This window comes from Cinclus cinclus, chromosome 4 (genome assembly GCF_963662255.1).
Source record: "Cinclus cinclus chromosome 4, bCinCin1.1, whole genome shotgun sequence".
In the NCBI taxonomy this organism is placed as follows: domain Eukaryota; kingdom Metazoa; phylum Chordata; class Aves; order Passeriformes; family Cinclidae; genus Cinclus; species Cinclus cinclus.
The window spans coordinates 48,573,034-48,592,812 of NC_085049.1; the positions used below are offsets into that span (position 1 = coordinate 48,573,034).

Below are 19,779 nucleotides of genomic sequence, written 5' to 3' on the forward strand. Positions count from 1 at the left end.
ATGAGAATTTTAATTCTCATTTCTCCAGCAGGCAGTAGAGAGGATTCTAGTCCTTTCTGTTCTCTTTCCAGCAGGACTACAGTCTTCATGCCTTTCCTTTATGTTTATTTTTTTTGTTTGTTTGTTTTTATTTTTGGTTTGTTTTTTCTTTTATGCAGAAAAACTGAAAGAAGTTAGCATGCATTCTTTCTTTTCTCAATGGTTTTAGATCCACTTCCCCACTTTCACAGCTTGCCTGGGGTTGAGGTCTGTTGGGTGGCAGTAATAAATACTGAACTTATTCTTTGTATTACTAACCTTAATTAAAAATTCACACAGCTGCAAGGATAACTTGCTCTTAAAATGTGTCTTGCTTGCAAAGCCCAAATGGAATCATCATCATTTTGGAGGGACATTTAGACTGGCTCTGAGATGAGGTGTCCAATGCAGCAAGGTGAGATGCAGCCTGGGGAGATCCTGTGCCTGGTGCCCAACAGGATGCAGCGGGACTGACAAAGCCTTGACAAACAGTAAGGGCCCAGCAAGTGCCAAGATCTCCTCCCCTATGGTCTCTGTCTGCTGCTACCATTCCTCAGGCACACACGTGTGGTCGTGGTGGGCTGGGAAGGACCAACCAGAGGACTTTTGTCCCTGTCATTTGTGACTTCTTCAGTCCTATCAGATAGTTCTTTTTCTGCCCCTTGGTGTTGACCTCAGTGCCCTTCCCAATCTTCCAGATTCCATTAAAAACAGCCAGAACTTAATTCCTTAAATTTTTGATAGATTTTGATATGTGGGGAGTAAATCCACGCAGACAGTTATTTATGTGTCTAAAGGGAGATCAGGCATTTTTTTTTTGCAGCTGAAAATGTTTACAGGCAGAAATGCGTCCCCTTTTTAAAACTTGTTGTTCACACCACATCTACAAGCTGTGTCAAAAGTGTCTTGAATCCATGAGCACCATTATTCTCTTTCAGTCAATCTGGCAATAATAGTAATTTCAGTAGCTTTCATCCCCAGGAAAGGGAGAACTCATGGTGAGATACATTAGTGTAGCCACCTTTCCTGCTGATAGGGATTCTTTTAAAGTGCTGTTTCTCTGAAATTTGAGCTAAAAATAGTCAAGGGAATTATTCTGTTATCCAGAAGGACTGCAACCTTCTAAAGGGTTTAGGTTCTTTATTTTTTTGAAGAAAATTGTTTACAAAACAGAAGGCAGCAATGCCTCCAGAAGTATCTGGAAAAATACCGAAATGTTTAATATGCATAAAAAATTGGTTATTGTTTTTTCATTGTGTATCTTTAGATATTTGATCAAAATATGTAACTTCTTTTTAAAGGAATTTTTCATATTTTGGCTCTGGTTTTGCATTCAATTTTGAGTTGTTTTTTTTTTTTAGTTTGTTGCAAGAGAAATTCAAATGGGTTTCATTTAGGGAATAAGAAATTATATTCTAAAATTTTGGTTGCCATTTTATGTTAACCTTTATTATTTTATTATATATACATTTTTTCATATAACTAGTATATGTTAAATATTTCATTGAAGATGCTTCAATTTACTAAAAGGTACTTTTGTTCAATGTTAAGTCATTTCCACAATGATTTGAAATATCAAGTGAAGTAAATTGAACCATCTGAAAGCTAAGATACAAAAAGAATATTTGTAGTGTCCTGTTACACCTGTTTTCTCACTGCAAGAAAGTTATTTCTGATTTTAATATGATTAAGTATAGATTGACTGAAATTTAAAAATTAGTTCCTAAGTTACACCATTTTTTGAGAATACAGTTATTTTTTTATAATTTTGCATGATGTTTCATTTTCTATTTAAAAAATAGTACATTGTCAAATATACTTTATTTGAAGATTTCCACTTATCTTTATATCCCCACAGCTCCATGATGGTTTGCTCTTTCATAGTCCAGTAACCTAAGCAGTTTTTCTGGCCTATAACTTACTCCTAAATCCCTGCCTCTTCTAAACTCTTTAAAATTGGATAAGGATTAGGTTGAAACCTCAAGTAGCAGTTTCATAAGTGATCTCCTACCCGTAATGGCAAGATGATAAACACATGGCATAGGGACTTGCTAAGAGACTATGAGACCAACAGGGATTGGGTACCACTAACATATGGAATAAGAAATATGTTTGAAAATGTCTGGTGATAGAATTAATGACAGCTGTGATCTCTGGGAACAATGAAATTACTATTACTGTCAATGACTGCAGTTAACGACCATGTGAAAAACAGTCATGTAAGATAAGGTGCAAGTGAATAGTGTTTAGATTTGATGCAAAAGCCTAGCACAAGTCAGGATTAAAGATAACATTAAACTCTTCAAACAGAATTTATCTTAAACTAAGCATTGTCAATAATATAAATGCCAAGATAGCCTTTAATGCAGAGCAAGAAAACCTAGAACATTTGATATACTGAAAAAAATAATCAAATGTCAAATAAGTGCTTGTATGGCTAAACCTCTGTAAATAAGGGTCTGAAATCTGCTTTCTAAATTCAGGACCCTGGCCTTTGTGGGCAAAAAGACTAGAGGATCTTAAAAATCTCAAACCTGAATAAAAATGTTCCATAAACCTATTTATTAAAAAGAGGCTAAAGATACATCTAAATTGCATTAAGGTTTTGGTTTTGCTAATTTATAAGCATTCTGATTTTATGTATAGAATCATGAATGTTTGATAAATTTAATTCATATTGCACATTTCTTAGAAATACTTCTGTTTTGCCTGTGTCTTCATGTGGCTGTGTATTTGCTTGAGAGTTAAGAAATGTAATTTCTGACCTTTATGTTTTAAGCAAAGTTTTATTAAAATCAGCCAGTATTTTTGTCCAGGCAGCAGTGATGATCAAGACCCTGAAGGCCAGATGCACAGCGAGTGTGACCACTGAAGCCTTTATTCCATACTGATGCTGAAAACCAGGTTATGCAGATGCAGGAGAAAGTCCCTTCCCACTTTCTGCTAAAGCTGTAACCTGGGTCATTGCTCAGCAAAATTTGGGAAAGAAGCGAGAGTGTGAGACACAATCATGGCAAACAAAACCAAGTGAAGAAAGACCCTTGTGTTCTGCTTAACTTGGCCTTTGCCAGACAGGTTGTTGTCACAATGCTGACTGCAAGCAAGTAATCCTTTTAGGCTTCAGGAAACAGGCTTACCTCGTTATTTGAAAACATTTGGGTGGATCAAGCTCTCAAAGAGGTTCAAGGGGAAAGGTTTTTATTAAGAACTGTTTAGGCCTTGAACTAGCACCTTTTCCCATAGTCACAGCTATCACTATACTCAACAAACCAGCACCTCCTCTTGAGACATGCAGGGAAAAAATAACTTGGCATGAGGCTATGGGTGAGGAAGCCCATTGTCCCACCAAGACTCAACTCATTTCACACTTTCAGAGGCACTGTTTTTCCAACAGTCCTTGTGTGTTCAGAGATCCTTCCTGCAGCCAGAATGCTCTTCCTGGAATGCTCTACTTGGATGGCAGTGCAAGGCTGCCAGCTCTGGGATCATGTTATGAAGGCTTTTAGGGAGTGTTGCAATGAGGTGACAGGGATATATGAGGGGTCCAATGCTATGTTGTTGCCTACACTTGTAAAGGATGATTTTTTAAAACCCAGTGAAATTGCAAATTCAGTATAAAAATTTTGGTTTAATCTCTGTCTGTCATCATCCCATTCTAAGCAAATGACAGTGTAGGGTAACAAATATTCACCACAAGCCAAAACCGCTCCAAGTTTTGCTTTACCACAATAGCAAAGCTGTATAAAACTCTTGGATTTAAGACTTGCTACATCATGACTAGAATGAAGACAGATTTACTTATCATTCTGCTAACATAGTTATGTACACTGTCCTTTTCAGATCGAATTAAATCAGGTGCAGACAAGATAAATAAATCCCTGCTTCTGCTCATAACCAAAAACAAGACAGGTAGTTCTAGCAACAAAGATGATTAAGCATGAGAGACTGTAAACAGCAGAAGAGGCTAACAGTAAATCAGGATTTTTGACACTGGGCAAATAATTACTGGGAATAGTTCTCCTCTGAACAATTATCAGGAAGATCTGTTTGTTTTCTTAATAATGCTGTAGAGACAAGGTTGAACGAAGAGGTTTGCTATTTTAATACCTCTCTCCCATCTAAAGCAGTTGACTGACAGTTCGCAAAGGTGAATGGCAAATTCTGCTTATCTCAGAGTGTTTAAGGGGCTGGTTTTGGTACGATTTTTCTTTGGGTGTAAATGCAGATACCATAACATACTTCTTTATGTTTGGGGCATCATATCTATCTTCTCAATTTTGGGGATGGGAACTGGCCCTACACAAAGTGAAGAATGAGATTTTTACTTCATAAAGTGATGAGGTAACAACAAGTAATAGGATTTTATATTGCTGTTAACTTCTGAAGAATGGCATGGGCAGTTTTTGTTTACTTATGCTCTTTCAGCTAATGGTAATTAGCTTGTCTGAATCTGCATTTGAAAAATGTAAACATCTCTTGTATCCAGTGTGTAGAAAACTTAACAAGCAGCAGCAGGAAGACAATTCCATCAAAAGATTTTCTCACTTGGTTTGTTGTGATACTGTCAACAGCTCTTGATGGAATTGCTTTCTTACATCTTGCTTCAGCCCATATATTACTATTTTCTGAAGATTCTTCAAAATATAATTAAAATGGAGGCTGTTTTTGTGGCTCATGTAAAAAAAAAAAAAAAGTAAAGCAACCCTGTACATTCCAGAAACAAAATATCTTCCTAGTCAGATATTTATTGTTTTATTAACTTGCCTAAATTTCATTTAACAAAATTCCTTCTTTTGATTGTTTATACATTCTGTTAGGAATTTAGAGCTAAGTAATGACTTTTTGCTGTCCCCATCACGTCAGATTAAGTGTTGTATTCAGAAATAAGTGGAAACCAGAAGGGGTTCTGGCAAGGACTTATTCAGATCCTGTGGTGTGGGTATGCAGGTTTTGCAAGGTATGTATAATTATCTCAGGGAGTGTAAATCTTCCATTAGTTCTCTCTTTTTTTTCCCCGGCTGGGTCTAAAACCAATTTCTTAAGGCACTTATTAAATGCTTGGAAGAATATGGAAATTAACTGACCTTGCAAAAATGCATTTTTCTTTAATTGTGCTCTTGGGTTAGCTGTATTTTCTGTAGCAGGATATAATTTTCTAGTTGGCTCTTCTTATATAAAATAGATCTCTAACATGAAATAAAAAATCCTTGCAATGTGATACTGCAATAAAGCAGGTGCATAAATGCACTCATTTTTAACTCTGAACAATTTTCCTTCGAATATGCTGAGTGCCTCCATTTTGAAACGCACATGGCATGGTTTTCTAACTTAAAGACCTCAAAGTAATTCAGGATTAAGGCTTCAGTAGTTGCCTTGTTTCAATATGACAGCTAATGTATTACACTCGCCGAGGAAAAAGTGGTGGAGTATGAGTCCTACTGGCTATGTTTTCATTTAGCTGTGAGCATAGAATAGCTATAGGGAATTTTATGGCTCCTGTAAGTTTCTAGTTTGATTCAGAGCCTGGGCTATGGCTCTTACAGTCTGTGGAATAAAGGAAAGTATTGATTTTAAAAACTCTCTGCCCTCTTGAATCTGTCTGTGAAGGGTCAGTGTAGCTGTTTCATTAATAATGAAGAGCTGAGATCACAGCAGAAGATTTAAAAAGGATTAATTCATGTTGAATTGAACTTTGAAGGAGAAATTTTGCCAGCTGATATATTGGCATGTTAGTGAGGAGTCGCTTGAAGTAAAACTGTCCAATTATTTTCTTATCTTTTCCTCTTAATGAGCTAAGAGATCATTTTTGTTCTCAAAAGTCAATTATGGAAGTAGCTATAAAATCTTTATATTCAGCTGAATCCTGTCTTACTCTCCTGAAACACGACCTGAAATATGGGTGTCAGAAGAGAGTTCATGGCAGCAGCCCAGAATGCATGTTAATATTCACCTCACTGGTACTCCGTAGAGAAGCGATGACCACCTGCATGGAGTGTGTTGTGGAGGCTGATTTTTTTCATTTTGTTCCCTGTTTTATGGATTTTATATATGAAGTAGCTTAAATACTATCTTCCACTTGCCGGGCTTAACTCGTATAAGTAAACATGTACTAAGTTCAAACTTTCTACTGTGGGCATATAGTTTAAGTCCTATGCTTTGCTGTTATCTCTCCAGTTCTTCCTGCTTACCCACTGGAGGTAACTACCTTTGTCTGTTGACTACCTAGGGGATTAAATGCTGACTTTTTATTTCCTAACTCACATTAAATATAGATGCCTTGCACATCACTGACAAAAATTGTCTTGCACCCCAGGTAGCTGTTCACCTCACAGGCACCTAAATCTTGGGATTTTGTGTTTTTAGAACACTGTAATTTAAATAAGTATCCAGTTTAACTGAGGGTGTCCAAGTCCTGTCCACTGTAGTAGACTGCTGTACTAGAATCTTACTTGGCAAACATGGAAGTGTGCTGTACTAATCAAAGAAATTCCTGGTGTTTCTCATACATCTGCTGTTTCTATGCAAAACTGTTTAGTGACATCCAGAGGCTCTAAGAAAGGGACAGGGAGACCTGGATCATCTATGGACTCATTGACATAGAACAGTGAGCTGTGTGCAGGCAAAGGAAGGGGTAACACCTTGCTGCTCACCACTGATCTGCTCTTAGTATGGATTTATAGGTCCTCAAACATTCAGAAGTCAAGTTTCTGTTTATCTCTGAATGTTACTCTTGTGTCATGATCTCAGTTGTATTATTTTTCCTCTAAGACCATTCCCCCCAGCAGGAGAAGTACACTTGGGCACCACCCTGCACATACCTGCTATGGCAATGAAGGATTTAGAAGTATTTAAAAGGACTTCACAGTTTGAAAGCTCAAAGTTACTATAAAAAGCAAGTAAAGGCTGTTTTGCTAAATGTGTTCAGATTCCTCGAATCACAAATCCATTCAAAAGTCCCTGGGGGTATGTGAGTTCCACTGGCATTAGCAAGAATGTGACTAAGGATTTCTCATTCCTAATCAGGTACGTGTGTCTACTGCTGTGGTCCAAAGCTCTCCATATGCAGTACAAAACCTGTGACAAATACAGTGCTCCTTTTCATTCTGCTACACACCTCCCCAGAGAGAACAGTTATTCTGATTAAATGAATATTTTAAGAGAAAAGATTCTGGTTTTGTTTTCTAGATCTGTATTTTTGAAAGCTGTAACTCCTGCTTCTGCTTGCAAAAATGGGTAATGAACCAAAGACAACAACGCGAGCAACTTATCAAATTGTGCAAGGACTGGATACACTGGAGGAACCATAATTTTCTCGTGTTCATGATAGCAGATTGACTGGAGTCTTGCTGTGTCTGATGATCTTGTGAAAAGCTTCGTTATTTGCATACTTTGGCACTTTGGCTGGAGGTGGTCTCAAAAATTAATGAAGTATGCCAGTGCTAAAACAAGTTCCAGGCACTGACCCAGCTTAACAGTATGGTGAACTTCAATAAGATGGCAGGTTTTAGGGCTTGCAGAAAAATGCTGAAAGTAGAAGCAGGAAAGGTGGGCAGAACAATGATTATGTCTAAGTGCTCTGTCACGTCTTGTCTGCAAATGGACTGCTTTGATTTTCTGAAACAAGCACTTTGAAAGGAGAATATTTTAGGTATCCATGGAGCTAATACAGATTGTTAATACCACTCCCTCTTGTGGTATTACCTTCAGAATTCATTGCTCTCCTAATCCAGTGCATTTTTACTTTCAGACATCATGAAAAAATCCAGAAAAATGTGTTGCATGTTATCGGCAGGTCCTCATTTTGTAGCCTACAGTTAAATTGCATATTTGCCCTAAAGCTCTATTTCTTGCCTGCTTGATGCCTGAAATAATGTCGTATTTTGTGTAAAATATTCCTCATTTGGTTCAGATACTTCAGTGTGCAAACTCAAAAAAAAATCCCAGATACTTGAGGAAAGCAAATAAAATCAAGTTCCATGAGCACAGCTGAGTGAAATTTATCTTTCCATTTGAGGTTACTTGTTGGAATCTGTTTGTAATATTTGTTCAGCTCTACATACTGATGTTAAGCACTGTGTTTTCCCTTCAGACACCTTGCTATTTCCAGAACATTATAAGGTAGGGAGGTCAATGAGAGGATTGTTATGAGGAGATTTTTTCAGTACTAGTGCACACTAATGAAAGTGAGACGAAGAGTGATAGTGGAGACTGACCAACTCTGTAAATAGCAGGTTGTGGATTTCTGAACTTTATGGAGCATTTGATATGGTCAAGGTGTTGAAACATTGCTTGAAGGATTTGGAGCAATTTTTGAAGCATTGGGATGTGTGCAATATTCATAGCCACCTTCACCAATTAGTGACAATGTCTTGTATCAACATGGGCAAGAATTATTCAGATTTGAAAGATACATGCTGAAATTAGGGGATAGCTAGTGCAAATGATCTCATTGGCATAACTAGTACATCAAAGGAAAACACAACTCTAAGCAGAAAGAATATTGTCAAAGTTACTGCAAAGAGTCTGAGCAAAGTCAGAGGGCACAAAGCATGTTCTTGGATGAAAGCTGTAACACAGTGGCCATCAGTTTGACCATTTGTGCATGCGTTTGACTCCATTTTTCAGATGTAAAGCTGAGGTACAGCAATAGTAAGACCAAAAAAGCGGTGGTGGGTTTTGGCATGCAATTTGAGTTGATAGTAACCTAAATTTTAAGATATCCCTGCAGCAAAATGTAGGTTCAAAGTACATATTTCCATGCATTATGTTTTTGCAAGTCAAATGCAAACCACTAAAGTAAATTAGAAGTTCCTTATTGGTGTCCAATTTATTTTAAAATATAGGTTAAAGTCACCTTGCAGATTGCAGGGAGTCTGGTAAACCAGGGGCTTCAGTCATGCTTCCTGTAGTCCCGTTTGTTACAGAACTTTCAGCTTCTTTGAATGAAGACAGAAAAGAATCTTTCCTTGATGCAAAATTCAGATTAATCCCTTAAGCAGACCTCTTGCAAGCACTAAATTAATTAAGCATTTTTAGAGAAAAAAATAGTATGTGGTTGTGTTATCGAACACTGTGGTGCAGTGAGAGCAGTGACTACCGGGCTGTTTGCTTGTTCTCGGTTTGCTGCTTTGAACCCATACAAAGCAGAAGGAGCTGAGCTGCTGAAAATCTGTCAGGTACATGCAAGCAGTGATTTTGAAGACGATTATGAATTATCCAGATTTAAGATTTCTCTTAGAAATTGCAAAATCCATATCCTTAATGAGAATATTATGTCTTGCTGAATATCAAGGTCCTTCTCCAGATCCTCTTGGAATCCAGGGGCTTCTACAAGAAGTTGCCAGAACTTGAGAAAACAATACACTTTTCTATGGGAGCCTCAGTCTCATTTGCTGACATTTTCTTTTAAAGAAATCAGCCTGAGTCTAATACCAAGAAAAATGAAGCAAAGTCTGTCAACACTATAAGTAGTTAAAATGTGTTTTTTAAGAGCAAAGTGGTGTAACACATTAATGAGCAGCAGTGCTAACCTTATCTGTCATAGACTGTAGAATGTGTGAAAAACAGAAAAGTAGGTGAAAAAGAGAAAAGTAAATGAAAAATAAAAAATGAAAGATGGATCTCAGAGAGTATATTAAAATATAAATGAATATTGTTTTGATGAAAGGTAGGAGGAAAAAGAACTAAAATTAGAGTTTGCTGCAGACTCACACAAATGGGTTTCCAATCTCAAAGTGGTGCACAATAATTTTATTAGATATTTTTGTCATGAGTTTGCTAGTTCAAAGGATACATTAATATGAATCATCAAGGGTTTTTTTCCAAATTATAAAGAAGGCATTTTCATTATCAAGAAAATACTTGGCTGATAGCAGCTCTAGTATCTAGATTTGGGGAAAGTGGCCTGTAAAAGTAGAAGCAGTAGGTACTGAAAAAGAAAAATTTAGCTGCATGAGCATGTTAAAACAATTCTGGATAATACATTAAAATGCATAAAAACAGCAATCTTCATTGCCAAGGGGGTAGCTGATATGGTCTGTGCTGTTGCAGTTTTTGGTTTTTATCATGTCTTTTCAAAAGGCTGGTAAAAAACATTGTTTCAAGTAGGCATCAGTTTCTGTAACAGTCCGTAGAATATGCCAGAAGAAAAAAAAAGTGTGTTCCAATATTCCTGAATATTGAATATTCCTGAATGCTGAATATTGTCAGAAATTTTGGTGTATGAAAGCCCCCAGATTAAAAAAACATCTCAAACACCTATCATAAGAGGAAAAAAAAATCCAAATGGTCACGAGCGTTCCCCAAACCCACTAATAATCCACTGGTGACTGAGGTGTGATGTGTGTGAAACACCACAGAGAAGCCACAGTAGAAAACAGAATCATACTAATATTTGCCTGAAAACTTTGGCTGCATAGTTATATTTTGTGAATTAGATGAACTATTCCAGAATTTAGAAAATGTAAATTATCTTACAGAGAAAAAGGAGCACAAAATGAAGTATGAAAAATTAAAATAGAGTATAATAATAATGCGGCATGGGGAAAGAGGATGAAATTTGTTCTTAGAGTCTTAGGTAGACTCAGAAAACTGATGGTCAAATATTATTTAATATGAATGTCATACATTAAAAGTTCATGCTCCTTCTGGAAGTATCTAATATATATAATTTTGGATCTGGCTTATGATTTTTCTTTTTTTAAAGAGAAGCTTTAATTAGGTAATATTATCTTTTATGCAACTTAATCACATTTATATTATTTATGTTTTTATCTGTCCTTAAGGTTCTCCATCTTAACACTGTTCTAAAGGTGTATTCCCATGTGGTACACAGCATTTTATTAATGGCTTTTTAGCATCAGTGAAATTATGCATCACATTAGACAGTGAAAAACACAGAAAGCCTCTGGATAAAAATGACTAGTGCTTCAGAGATGGTTCTTAGATGAATGTGGACAACCTATTATGTATGACATTATAATTTCATTATTAAATCACTCGTGTTTATCACATGGAAATGTAGCAGAAGACATATTTATTTGTAGTCATTGTACTCAGTGGTGAAAAGTGCAGTACTGTAATAAACTCTTGCCCTCTGAAATATGTATATCATGTCACTGAGCTGGCTTCCTAATGTGATTTTCCACCTTTCTCAAAAGAAAGGTAATGCTTGCTGCAGTTGCTATGATACAAGACAAGTGCACTGAACTTTCAGGTACATCAGCATACATTTTGTTCCATGTAGTTCCCTGTCACTGCTGCTGTCTCCCAAAACTCCAAATGTAAAATAAGGATTCACAAATATCTTTCTTGTTTGCTCTGAATGACTAGTGGCAATAGTGCTGAGCTTTAATTTAACTAGGAGGTTGAATTACATTTATTTTTCTAAAAATCATCTCATGAAGCTACAGCAAAACAAAGATAAAATGCACTCTCTTGTGTTTGATACTTTATCAGCAGCTGTAAACACCCAGCTTTGTCTTTCTAGAAGTTGTGTATCTAGAAAAGGCTTTATCAACCCTCTTCTCTCTTAGAGAGGAAAAGAAAAAGAGGCATCTTCAGTGGACAGTTTATCCCACAAGCCTGAGATGCTTTAAGCCAGGATGAATTGCCTCCTGGAGGAGGCTGCTTTTAATACTGGTTTGAGAGAACACCTAGATAGTTTAAGTGAGATAACTAATTTTTATAAACCTAAAATTATAGGAGATGAATCCCATTGAAAGTGATAAGGTGCTTTTTTTTCAAACTTTTGGCCTGTGAATAATACAAAACAAGATTAACAGGTGGAGATGTAGCAATAATATTGGAAGTATAATGCTGTACATGGCAGTAAAATAAAAGTTAAAATGTGATGCCGTAGAGAAATAATTCTGTGGAGAAAAGTCTGAGAAATAGATAGACTTCCCTTCCTTGCAAAAGCAAGGCTTTTATGAGAGTTGGTAATGCCATTCCTGTAAGAGCAGCCTCTCTCTCATTTGCATCCTTTGCCTCAATCTCCCAAAGAAAAACAGTTGACAGGCTGTGTTTCTTAAGAGATGTATAATGTATTCTCTGTCAGCTCCAGTAATGGTATTCTCAGGGATTCCTATTTTGATGACATTGTACCAGCTATACAGAGACTGAAGACAAACTGATGACAAGAAAATAAAACTTTTGAAAATACTGGCTTCTCACTGTCAGTGGATTAATCTGCAGAAAAGTTGCCTTTTTTTTTTTTTTTTTTTTTTTTTTGGTAGTCTGGCAATTCATCAGGTCTTCTCCAAGATATTAACAATGTTTTGACTAGCAATATCAGGTAAGCTTAATGGATTTCCCTGCCAGTGTACTGAATGTGATCGCAATGAAGCATGAAACGAACTGTTTTAATGACTTATACTTAGACCTGGTGTTAATTTTTCAAGGACACCTGCATCTTTCTTTCATTAATTGAACAAGCAACCTCATGACGGCAAGTGAATAATGAATTTAAAAGTCTGAAGAACAATATTCATTGTACCTTAGGAAATAGTACTGGAAAGTTTCTGGTAAATCACTTGAAAAATAAGTGATCTCATGTATTGATTTTGAGATGCTTTCTGCCCATGAGAAACAGTACGTAAAGTAGATGTGGTCCTTTCTCTCCAGCTGGGATGACAGCAGCTCGGTTAGCAGTGGCCTCAGTGACACTCTTGACAACCTCAGCACAGACGATTTGAATACCACTTCATCTGTCAGCTCTTATTCCAACATAACAGCCTCTTCAAGGAAGAACACTCATGCCCAGGTGAGTAACTTTTGCTATTTGCTGCAACGCCCCCAAGGCATGCAGGGTAACAAAAGAAAATGGTTGATATCAATGCCTCTAAACAAATGAGGTATTCATATCTTACAAAATCCTCTATTACACCAGAATGCAAGAATCCATAGACTCCATTGACCCAGCCTTGGGCTGTGAGCTGGCATTCCAAATTCCCTGCTCTCAGGGCATGCATCACTGCTGAAGGTGCTGGCCCAGACCCAGCTCTGCCCACCCTGGGAGAGCCCCCACTGGTCCCCAGCCCCTGCTGCATCCTAACACAAAAAAACCACAGTGTGATTGGATCTGTGATCATGGATTTCTACTCACTTCAGCCCATTTGGAGTATCTTTTTCAACAGATAACACAATAAAAAATAATATAATTTTTGCTTTTTATGAGCTGAAACACATTAGGGTAGAAATATATAGACTGTACTGTCCTTTCAAATGGCAGAGATTGTCTTTGCCCTACTTAGGTCCAGGGATTAAAGTATCCATGCAAGCTAAAAATGGATAGTGTCAAAATAGAGTTTCATAGCATACAGACACAAACTAGATATATAATACAGATATATGTGTGTGTCTGTGTATGTAAAGCTCTTGTGGCAAGTGTCCAAGCATTTCTTCCTAGCTCCCTTCAAAATTGCAAGTGATAGAGAAGTCAATAGAGAATCCTTGCAGGACTTGGTTCCCTCCAAAAAAGGAATAAAACCAGAAAAACTTCTGTCAATAGGAAAGTATTCTCTGCCCTGTCATCTCCTGTTTACAAGCAGGGAACTTTGAGTCTGAACACTCAGCATAGAGGAAGAGTGGCTGCCTCCAGTGATTTGATGTCAAGTATTCTGGACACAAGATGGACACTTCTGATTCCATTTAGACTCCTGCAGGCAGCCAGGGTCTGCAATTCAGAGGTCTGTTTTGCCGATGTAGATTGCAGCAGGGGAGCAGGGGAAAAACACATATTTGTCATTTTCCCCAGACAATAGGGAAATATAGTTACTTTTGGAATGAAAATTACTTTAATCGCCAAGAGGAGAGATATCAGATCAATGCTGTATTCATGCAAAGATAGTCGCTCAAATGCCAACATTCTTCAGCCTTTTACCATTGCCTTTCCCACTTAATCAGGGACTTCCATGATTGCTAACTGGAGACCAGCCTCTTCCCTTTCACATCAACAGTGATGGCCAGCTAATTCTGGCTTACTTGTCATCAGGATTGGGAAATCTCAGGCTGACTATTTAACTCTTTGTGGTTTTGTTTTCATTTGGATTATCTCATGTTCTAGCCACTCTGTAATAAGCCTTTGTTTTATTTGCAAATGGTTCATTGATAGACAGAGATGCAGTGCGTGTTCAAATTTTACTTTAATTCCAGAGTTTCTTTATATTATAAAGACTAGGAAAAGACCTTTTTCAGGTATGCTTTACCAGGCACATTAAGTGGAACTTGCTGTATTCCATGCTAGCTGGCAATCTCAGTCAGAAGCTAAAATGAACAGAATACTCATTTTGCTGGCTTTTTTTCCAGGTCTTAGATACTCTGCAACACAGAGTTCCCTTTCTTAGTCTTTTTAAGTTATTGGGGCAGTAAGGGCTGGATATAGACTGAGACAGAAATTGCATTTTTTGTTGATGTTTTCTTATTAAAATAAGTATAATGGTGAAGAGAGGCTTTTAGAAAGTATTGTACTACTCATTTTTTTTAATTATGCAGTTTGCTTTAAAAATGTATGACTATATGTTTAAAGTCATTCATTTATGGTAAAATGTCTGTAAGCATGTTGTTATATGTTACACATATTGTAACAATGACTTTAATGAAAACTCTCTTTTGAAGGACCCTACAATACTTTTGTAGATATTTGCTTGGGCTTTTTCCCCCGTTAATCCTTACCCATAATCTGTGTTAGCGTGCCCAAAACTCATATGTAATTATGGAAATTCAGAGAGCTGTTGGCATTTTGTACACCTCAGCTGACAACGATGTAAACAACTATGTAAACAACTATATATTAATCCTACTTATGACAGCAGTGCCAAGGAAACAGCCACAGAATGGTTTCTGAGGTGAAGGAGCTGTGACAGCACAGAATAATAAATAGTCTAATAATAGCTGCAATCCATTTTGCAGCTCCTCTTAGGTTGGTGATACCTGAGAGCAGCACGATATTTTTGCTGTTAAAGAGGGGCAGAGGCAAGCAGGAGTGGTAAGAGGGCAATGTGCAGATAAGGCTTCAGACTGAGGTCAGAAGGCTGCAGAAAAACACAGAAGGAAGGAAGAGTTACACCAAATAGCCTGTCAGCACAAAGAACCAGTCTTGCAGTCAAGCACAGAGGGTAGGGTCAGACTTTCTATTTAAGCCACTTTCACAGCTTCTACATTGTCTTGTTGGGCTACTCCCTTATCAGCATGCCTCAGGGAAGGCAGATACCACAGGGGGTTTAGGTCCTCACTGGTGCATCCTCCACATGGGTCTGAGTTTCAGAGGAAGCATGAGCTCAGCTGGTTGCTTTCACATCACAGATGAGTAGTGCTGGCATAAGCCTCTCTTCTGCTCAGTTAGCTGATATAGCTAGGGAGAGTTTCTTGTTGGAAACAATAAATTTCTCTGGAGACAAACCAGTAGAAAAGCCATCAGCTGCAGCATGAATAATGCTGGGGAAGATGCTATGCTTGTTCATTGGTGGCACAACATACTCTGTTCTGCTGGAGCAATATTACTAATCCAGTAACTGGAAGTCCTGGGTAGGAAAATGCAAGAAGCCAGACTGAGGTGATTTTAATAGTATATTCAGGAATTTGCTCACCCAAGCTTTTAGTAAAATCTCTCAGCACTGTGATTCACTTCTGAAATCCAGACTGAATTGAGGAACAATAGGGTATCACCACTGATGATTAGAGTGAATTACATTTCACTTCATTATAGTTTATCTACAAAGGAAAGGGAATAAATCTTTAGAAAATAAAACAGAAATGTCATCCCCAAATGGTTATATTTTCTGTATGTTTTTAAACTTTTGGAATCAGGATACTAATATTTTTGAAGGAAAGTTTCTGTGGCCCTTACTTCAAATAGACCAAATTCTCCTCCCCTACTATGATTTAAGAAATCAGCAAATAATGGAGATGCTGGGACTGACCATTTCTCATGCGAATCTCTTGTAGCTGAAGACAGACTCAGAGAAGCGCTCAGTTACAGACAGTGAAACTTGGGGAAGCACTGAAGAGCTGAAGAAACCAGAGGAAGACTTTGACAGCAGCGTAGACAGCAGTGGCAAGTGGAAAGGCCTTCCCTCGGGGCTGTCTGAAGAGTCAGAGAAGGGAGGGCAGAAAACATCTCTCTCTGTATCACAGACTGGATCCTGGAGGAGAGGCATGACTGCCCAAGTAGGAGCAGCTCAGTCCAGGCACAAAGCAGGAACAAGTGCACTCAAGACCCCAGGTAGGAAGCTTCTGTAGTTCAGATTACAGTGGTCCTAAAATAATTGATGGATATTATATATGTATATATAATACATGCATATTGTTTTCTCCTCCCATAAATGACTGCAAGCTAAGATTGTAATATTATAATAACTTTTTCATTTCTGTAACTTCGTTTCCTACATGCATAATAATAATCTATTCAGTACACATGGGTGCATCCATAAGAAAAACTGTGATTGCATTTTGTTATGCTATCGTCTGTGTATGTCAATATCTATTAATTCTTAGAAGTATTTTTGGACTCATCTGTGCCTTATCCTTGTTCTCCAGAAAACCTTACCTTTGATAATTCTGCATATGCATAGAAATGGCCAAATATTAGAAGCCGAGTCAAAAAGATTGAATATTCAAGGGAGGGGACTCCGAATGATATTTTTAGTTGTTTCTGAACTAGAGCTGAAATATCACATTCCACTTACTGTGGGTGTTCTGCAGACCACTGTTAAGTGAAAAAAAAATGTAAAAAAATATCTTCTTACACACTTTCAGTGCTAAATGCCCTCTTACCTAATTTTGGATGGCCTCTCAGAAGTAGTAGCCACTTCTGAAACCTAGTTTTGAAGCAAAAATCCCCAAAGCTGGAGAAATATTATGTTTATAAAAACCATCTAATCCTAATCCATCATTTTACTAAGGAAATATGTTTTCTCAGTTGAACATTTTCTGGAGCTTTGTCATGTCCTGACAAAATAGTACATGCTTCAGCCCCTAGTTGTAAAGGCAACTAACAAAGATCTCCTCAGAATAAATTTCTACCCTTTATGAATCCCTTTTGTTTCTTTGAAATTTAGAGCTGATAAACATTGATCAGTGTCTGGTATGCGAGATCCCTGAGGAGCACTGCCATGGTGGTCATATGGAAACTATAGTCCTCTAATAGCAGTGAAAAATAGAAATACTAAAAGGTTTCCTACATGCCAAGCTAAACTTTCTAGATCTGTTTTGGTCAAGGTGATCAGACAGCCACTGTGCAACCCAGAACTGAGGCCTTAAATACTAATGATCTGTACGTTTGCCATGTATCATGGCACTGCATCTGTTTGTGTGGCGTAAGATGTGTGCTGGATAAAAACATGAATGGGGGTAGTTCTGCTTTGCAGGTGTTACTCTTTATTACATTTTAGTTTCTTAGGAGAAATTAGGTCATCTACCTCCAAGGCTTCCATAATTACTTGAAGAGTTAATTAAAAACTTCGGTATGTTTTAGGAGTTATTAGTGGTATACAATAGATGCTTAGAGATAAGTTAGAATTGAAATGGCAATTTTTATCTATTTGTAAAATAGGAAGAGGGTAGTTTCTGGTATAGAACAACTTCTTACTTAGACTTTTCTGCATGTTACTACAAAGTTTTAGAAAATATGGAAGAAACGTAGAAATCTATGTTATACAGTCACAAGCCTACACAGGACTGAAGAAAACCTCTCAAAATATCAAAAATCTTGAGAAGACATCAAGGATACAGCTCAGACTAATTAACTTGTGTAATTGATATTTTTACAGATCAAGACAATTCATACCGTTACATAATCTCTCCCTGATAATTTTGTGTAACTAAAACCAGAACAAACTTAGTCATAAGCTGCAAAGATGTAATCAGTGAAAACCAAAAAAATACATACCACTAATTTTGACATGCATAATTGATGTCATACTTCAGGAAATATTTATTACACTTAATGTTTTATTTTCAAGTATTATTTCTTTCATATAGGAATACTCTTAACAGAAAAAAAAAAATAGTCAAAATTCCTTATAGTTCATTCGAAATCATTTTCTACAACTACATTTTCCACTTATATATGAAACTGGAAGTCGTCACAGGAATTTCAAGCTTTTAATATTTTAAGCTTACCAGTAATGTGTCATACCTGCTACAGATAGTTGATGGGGTCTAAAGACCCAACTGTCTGCTTCCTCAGGGAAGCCACTCTATTTGTGTATTTTTTCCTTTTGAGATTGTAATCATACAGTGTTGAAATTATGTATTAAGACATTGTAGCTTAAACACAAGTGATCTTTTAAAATATAATTTTACTTAGGAAAAACTGATGACGCAAAAGCTTCAGAAAAAGTGAAAACTCCTCTGAAAGGAGCCTCCATACAGCGATCTCCATCAGATGCAGGAAAAAGCAGTGGTGATGAAGGGAAAAAGCCTCCCTCTGGCATTGGGAGATCAACTGCTACAGGGTCGTTTGGATTCAAGAAGTCTTCGTTGGGATCTTCTACTATAATCACCACAAGTGGAGCAACCATCACCAGTGGGTCAGCAACGCTAGGAAAAATACCAAAATCGTCAGCCATCAGTGGGAAGTCCAGCGCAGGGAGGAAGACGAGCTTAGACGGTTCGCAAAACCAGGATGATGGCGTCCTGCACGTGAGCTCAAAGACAACTCTGCAGTACCGAAGTCTGCCTCGCCCATCGAAATCCAGCGGCAGTGGGATCCCTGGCAGGGGCGGCCACCGCTCCAGCACCAGCAGCATCGACTCCAACGTCAGCAGCAAGTCTGCGGGTGCTGCTGCCACTAAACTGCGAGAGCCGAGCAAGATCGGGTCCGGGAGGTCCAGCCCTGTCACCATCAACCAGACGGACAAGGAAAAAGAGAAAGTGGCCGTGTCAGATTCTGAAAGTGTCTCACTGTCCAGCTCCCCTAAATCCAGCCCAACTTCAGCAAGCGCCTCTGGCACACCAGGACTTAGACAGCCAGGATCCAAATACCCAGATATTGCTTCCCCCACGTTTCGAAGGTTAGTGCATTTCTGTGATTCCCTGAAGTTGCAATACTATAAAGCAAAGATTTTCAATATGTTGAAGTACTGTTCAAAAAGCCTTTTCGGGGAATATTTTGCCACAAACAAATCAAGTACAGGAAAATAAAAGGGCAATATTTTTTTCATACAACATAATCATTTATTTGAGATTTGAAGACCTTACCAGACCTGAAATGGCTGCTCCTTGATCTTTAAGCGTTTTAGGTACATCCCCATAACCATAGTTTGAAGCTTAGATGGTGGACTCACTGACCCTTATGGGTCATTTCCTACTCAAGATATTCTATGATTCTAAGTTCAGCCACACATGCAGTTTCTTCTCATTACTGTGGTAAACCCCCAAAGGGAGGAAGGATACTATGTTCAGGCACATTTTCTTAATGGGACAGGCATTGCCATACTGTGGATAGAGAACTGAAGAGCTCTTTAAATTTTAAAGAGTTAAATTTGCTTTCACATTGTTGGCAGCTCCAGCTACAAACGCTTCCTTCATTATCTTAGCAGCTTCGTTACAGTTTTCGACACAAACATTGGCAAAATTGTAAATGCTCTGTTGTAACATTTCTGGAAGTATAAATCCGGATGAAGGCTCCATGAGTTGGGATGGAGCGCTTGCTCTGCTGGAGAAAAAGCCAATAGTGCCCTCTAGTGCCTACTTACCAAAACAGCATCTCCAGGCAGCTGGGGAGGTGCAGCTTCGTTTTGTGGGCTTGGTAAAATGTAA

At 37.8% G+C, this 19,779-nt stretch overlaps 1 protein-coding gene across 2 annotated transcripts in view; it reads left to right on the top strand.

Moving 5' to 3' along the window:
- The window catches only part of NAV3 (neuron navigator 3), a 247,066-nt gene that overhangs the window by 171,206 nt on the left and 56,081 nt on the right, over nt 1-19,779 (top strand). For both annotated transcript variants that reach the window (XM_062492048.1, XM_062492049.1), the window contains exons 13-15: nt 12,643-12,775; nt 15,964-16,240; nt 18,326-19,031. In XM_062492048.1, the coding sequence (XP_062348032.1) occupies nt 12,643-12,775; nt 15,964-16,240; nt 18,326-19,031 (1,116 nt within the window). The remainder of the gene's footprint in view (nt 1-12,642; nt 12,776-15,963; nt 16,241-18,325; nt 19,032-19,779) is intronic.